The sequence below is a fragment of the Oncorhynchus mykiss genome, chromosome 10 (genome assembly GCF_057628025.1).
Source record: "Oncorhynchus mykiss isolate SJ-2025 chromosome 10, ASM5762802v1, whole genome shotgun sequence".
Lineage (NCBI taxonomy): Eukaryota > Metazoa > Chordata > Actinopteri > Salmoniformes > Salmonidae > Oncorhynchus > Oncorhynchus mykiss.
Window position 1 is genome coordinate 21458837 of NC_143031.1, and position 5467 is coordinate 21464303.

The window sequence follows — 5467 nt, forward strand, 5'->3', positions numbered from 1 at the left end:
CGTAGAATAATTATAATGTTAAGTTAAGATTTTAATGGAGAAAGCTGATCCGAGAGCAGCATTGTCTTTCTTTTGATACTATCAGTATCGACATGCCTCAACAACGTATCTGCGGGGTGTTTTGGGAAATGTACGTTACATCTTCAGCCGTTGTAGGAAAGATGCATAGTTAAAACACTTGTATACCTAGGTTCCATCACTATCGGGATACAGGGCCCTGATCAGTCAGTTTGTTCCCAGCCTCTAGCTGAAAACTCCTCAACTACTAGTGAATCTGTGTTTTCATTTCAACAAGTTACTTACTACCTGTGATGTGCTAACTGCCTTGCTTAAGATTGATGTTACATAACCTACTGGGGTTGATATGCTTGACCTGTTTTTACTGCAGGTTTCCAGCCCCTTGATTGCTGAATTATTAACCATTTTTTTGTCTGGCGTTCATATCTGGTTTTATCCCAAGCATTTGGAAGGCGACCCATGTGCTCCTTCTCCACAAAGATGGTGACCCATCGGAACGAAATAATTACCACCCTCTCTCTAAACTTTCTTGCCTAGCAAAATATTAGAAACTCTGATCAACTCTCAGCTAAGATCATTCCTATCTACAAAATGTATTTTAAGAGTTCCTCAATCTGGCTTCAGGCAGCACTATCTCTACTGCTTCATTGGTTATAAATGATATAGTTAAATGTATGGACAAAAGGCAACATTGTGCTGCCCTTTTCATTGACCTGTAAAAGTCCTTTCACACTGTTGACCACTCATTATTCATTAAAAAGGTTGTCCAAAATTGGTCTGGATGAGGCTGCATGTAATTGGTTTAAAAACGACCTGACTTGACAGGACACAATGTGTATTTTCTGATGGTGTTAAGTCAGGTTTCCTTGATATTACAAAAGGTGTCCCACAGGGGTTGATTTTAGGTGATGTACTTTTTACTATCTATATAAACAATATTGGTTTGTCTGTAAAAAAATTGTAACTGTCACTTGTATGCGGACGATATTGTTGTGAATTCTATTGCCCTTTCTGTTAACCAGGCTCTATCTGAACTTCATTGTTTTACAGAAAACATTTGACCTTAAAATAGTTTTGAAAGTGGGTAAAACTAAAACTAAGTATATGTTGTTTTCTAGAACGGATAGAGATGACGCCAATGACTTAAGCATAAGTAAGTCCACATTATCGTGTCCCAGATAACAAATGTCTGGGCATCTTGAAAGACAATAAATTGTCTTTTAAAAAGCATATTGAGGAGTAAGTAAAGAAGCTTAGAATAAAAATTGGCTTCTTCTATAGAAATAGGTCATGCCTCTTGCTTAATAGTAGAAAGCAGATAATTCAGTCGACAAGAGTTGTGTAAATCAAGTTTTAGGAGAAAAAAAATTCACCTTGTGGAATAATCTCCAAAACTCTCCAAAATTGGATGATATGGTGCCTCTATAGCAATTCAGGCAGCTGATTTTTGACGAAGAATGTGTTTGCCTTCCATGAATGTATCTCTGTTTTGCATAATGTATTGTATTGACTTTCATTTTTGTAATTACAGGGCTAATCTGCAAAATAGACCTTGGTCTCAGCGTGACTCCCTGACAAAATAGATTGACCTTTTTTCAAATGCTATTTGAACCCAGGTCTGCTGGGTACACAGTACTACACACTCACACAAACAGTCAATGAGCCTGTATCTTTATACTATGTGTCTGGTTTTACCTCGATGGGGGAGGTGTGCTGGAACTCTGTGGCGGTCATCAGAACAGCCTTGAAGCCAGGAATACCAGGGAGGATGAGGACGGGAGAACTCTGCACCACCGCCCACAGAGGGCGAGAGGGACTGCCCAAAACCATCATGTCCTCCAGTGCTGGCATCTATAGACATACGAACAGAGAGATAGAAAGAGCAGAGCACTGTATATACATTTGAAATATCATAAATCATAAATAATCTATACTTTAACAATTACTCGTGGATAATCAACTCAATAATACATTTTTGTTTACATGTCTTTAAAAATCCTTCCTTCAGAAGACACCTAGTGCAAAACATTTTCGCACAAAACCACCCACACATCTACAGAATGTCTATTAGCTTAATTTTCTCTCTCCTTCCTCCTCTCCCTCTTTGTGGATCTGTCTGTCCCTCACCTCCGTACCAAAGGAGATCTCCGTCTCCCCTCTGTCAGTGGTGCGCACATAGCCATTAACATTCACTGCAAAGCTGCTCACACAAACACAGACACAGCATGCAGTTCAGCAGTCATGTAGAGAGAGAGTCATGATCTTGGTTCTGGCCCTGAATGCTGATTGGCTGACAGCCATGGTATATCAGACCGTATACCACAGGTATGACAAAACTTTTATTTTTACTGCTCTAATTACGTTGGTAACCAGTTTATAATAGCAATAAGGCACCTCGGGGGTTTGTGGTATATGGCCAAAATATACACGGCTACGGGCTGTGTCCAGGGACTCCGCGATGCGTTGTGCATAAGAAAAACCCTTAGCCGTGGTATATTGGCCATATACCACACTCCCTCGTGCCTTATTGCTTAATAGACATACCCCAAAAAATATTTTCTAGATGAGAATTCAATAGTAAACTTTTAAGTGTGGTGATTTGACATCCTGTAAAGTGAAGCAAGTACATGACCAACGCTAGGCAGGCACTGTGTGGTATAGGCCTATGCATGCATGCACATTTAAATACACAAACAGTTGTCACTGACCTTCTCTCAGGCACCAGTTGACCCTGGCCATTTGACACCACTTGAACCCTGTATACTACCGACCCATTAAGGATGGGCATGGGAGCATACCAACCCAGCTGGCACAGGTCGCTGTCACAGGGCACTGCAGGGGGAAACACACACACTTGACGTTCCTGACCGGGAGCACAAATGAACATGAGTGAATTCCACTCTACAAACAGACCACACATGTAGCTCATAAAAACTTGGCCTAGTTCAAATCAACATGCAAGACAAAACTGACACACATGCGCACACACCACTGTCCAGCAGGGGGGCTGTGGTAAGGATGATCTGCAGTCTCTGCGATTTGAGGCGGATGGGGTGGACGGGTTCCTGGAAGGTCAGGACTACATTGGGGGTCAACCCTGTGAGAAGGGCCTCCCGAATGGCACGCTTAGAAGACTCCTGTATGTAGATGTAGATTCTTCTTCTAGTCAATGTGTTTGCATTCAAAATAAGTCATATTAAAGGATGTAAGAGGTGTTATGTTACCTTTGAACCACACAGTAGGTCTATGCGTAGGTAGTAAGGGAAGCCAAGATAACTCTGCAGAACAGAAACTGTGCACAGTTAACCAGTGAAGAATCTTCCTCTAGTTACAAGGTATACATCTCAACCACTGTACTTCGACTGGGTTGGAAACTCACAGTGGTACTCTCCTGGGTGTTGACTGGCTGGTCAGTCAGAGTCTTTATAATGTCCTGAACCTTGGTGCTGAACTGCTGCATCTCTATGCCTCCTGACAGGGTGGTCAGAGGACTTTCAAAGTTACAGGTTGAAATGCGGTTGAGGGGGTCACCGATTTCACAAAGACTGACACCCCATTCACACTCTCCTCTAGCTGCTCCTCCTAATCCTCTTCCACACAGAAAGCTCAGAATGAGGGAGACCTGGATGGTCCACATTTCTAAAATGGACAAAACCAAAAAACAATGTTGATATTTGTGTGAAATTAAATTCAACTTTGCTAGCAAGTTAACCTTTAGCTAACAAAGAGTTGACTACAAATATCTACACAGGTGGTTAGTTATATAAGATAATAAAAGTATGAGCGTAAAAGTAGCTGGCTAGCTACTTACTGCAAAAGTAATTTATTTCACCAATTTAACATTATTGTGTACTGTAACGTTAGCTAGATAACGTTAGCTAACTATGCATTGGTTAGCTAGCTCGCATTGAGTAACGTTAGATATGAACGTCACCAAAACTTTTGACAAAAGTCAAATTCAATCAAAATACTTAGCTAATTCGCGAATTTGTTTCAACATCTGAGTATATAGTTTACACCTGTAGCTAGCTTAACAGTTATGAATAGACAAAGAAAGAGCCTACTTTTCACTCAATTGGGGACAACGGACATTCCCTCATGCCATGGCCTCACCAAGCAAATCAGATAAGCACATTAAAACAGCACTGTCGTGTATGGAAGGAAGCCCAATCCAGCCACCAATTTATAAAATATATTTTATAAACACCAATTTATAAAATGTACTATCTCCATTTGAGATACGTATGTAAAGATGTTGAGATACTATCTAAAAAAATCGAGATAGCATCTCGACATTTTGAGATAGAACAAACAGGATATGTTTCTTCCTTTGTAGCATTAGGTGGAGATTTATATAGATCTATCATTGCAGGGAACAGCACAAAAGGGCCACTGGCAAACAATTGGTGAACTGGTATTTGCCCCAACACTTTAGATTAGGTTTAATAAACACAAAAGCGCTGAAAAGAGGGACCAAGTACTGTTGTTTAGTCTGTTTTGCCTCATGATTTGTCAACTCATGCACAATTAATCTGTGCTTCAGTCTGATTAAGTGTAGCCTACTGATAACAACCACAACTGTAGGTAGCCTAGAGAAGCCTATGCAGTCTTATCCCCTCTGACCAGGGGAAACGAAGCAGTAAGGCCATGTATTTATAGACCATAAGCTATGTATTTATCGACTATTTATATGTGTTAAGAGAACACGTGAATGTGATCAAATGTTGATTATATTCAAACTTCGGGAGATTAGGCTACCTAAACCTTATGAATCCAAAATTATTGACTGGAATTAATCAACACAATAGGATTTGTGTAAAGGAAGTACTTAAGTAAAAATAATTGTAAGTACTATTTAAGTAGTATCTGTACTTTACTATTTACATTTTTGACAACTTTTACTTTTGCTCCACTACATTCCTAAAGAAAATAATGTACTTTTACTCCATACATTTCCCTGACACCCAAAAGTACTCATTACATTTTGAATGCTTAAGAGGGCAGGAAAATGGACCAATTCACATACTTATCAAGAGAACATCCCTGCTCATCCCTACTGCCTCTGATTTGGCTGACTCACTAAACACAAATGCTCAGCCCTAAGAACAGCCCTTAGCTGTGGTATATTGGCTATATACCATACCCCCTCGTGCCTTATTGCTTAAATATATATGGTCTGTCTGTATCTCAAAATGTTGACTTAGTATCGCAACATTTTTAAATTGTATCTCGGAAATTCTAGATATTATCGATTTCAGTAAATATAAACTAGTCCCATCGTTTATCTTTTTGCCATCATGCGTAGAAGCATTGGTGACTGAAAATTGCATTACTCAAGTACCTAGTTAGTAGCTAATTTTTCATTGTTCAATGAGTGTGAGCTGGCTAGCTTTCTCTGGGAGCAGTTCCGACTTCAACTACAACTCCCAGAATTCAACAGCAATGCAGT

At 39.9% G+C, this 5467-nt stretch overlaps 1 protein-coding gene across 1 annotated transcript in view; it reads right to left on the reverse strand.

The window, feature by feature from the left end:
• The window catches only part of LOC110533498 (cation channel sperm-associated auxiliary subunit gamma), a 37883-nt gene extending 33687 nt beyond the window's left edge, over positions 1 to 4196 (reverse strand). The window contains exons 1-7 of the mRNA XM_021617763.3: positions 4083 to 4196; positions 3398 to 3657; positions 3243 to 3296; positions 3008 to 3155; positions 2727 to 2850; positions 2146 to 2218; positions 1714 to 1869 (exon numbers count right to left, since the gene is read on the reverse strand). Of these exons, the coding sequence (XP_021473438.3) occupies positions 1714 to 1869; positions 2146 to 2218; positions 2727 to 2850; positions 3008 to 3155; positions 3243 to 3296; positions 3398 to 3655 (813 nt within the window). The 5' untranslated portion in view covers positions 3656 to 3657; positions 4083 to 4196. The remainder of the gene's footprint in view (positions 1 to 1713; positions 1870 to 2145; positions 2219 to 2726; positions 2851 to 3007; positions 3156 to 3242; positions 3297 to 3397; positions 3658 to 4082) is intronic.
• Positions 4197 to 5467: the final 1271 nt, after the last annotated feature.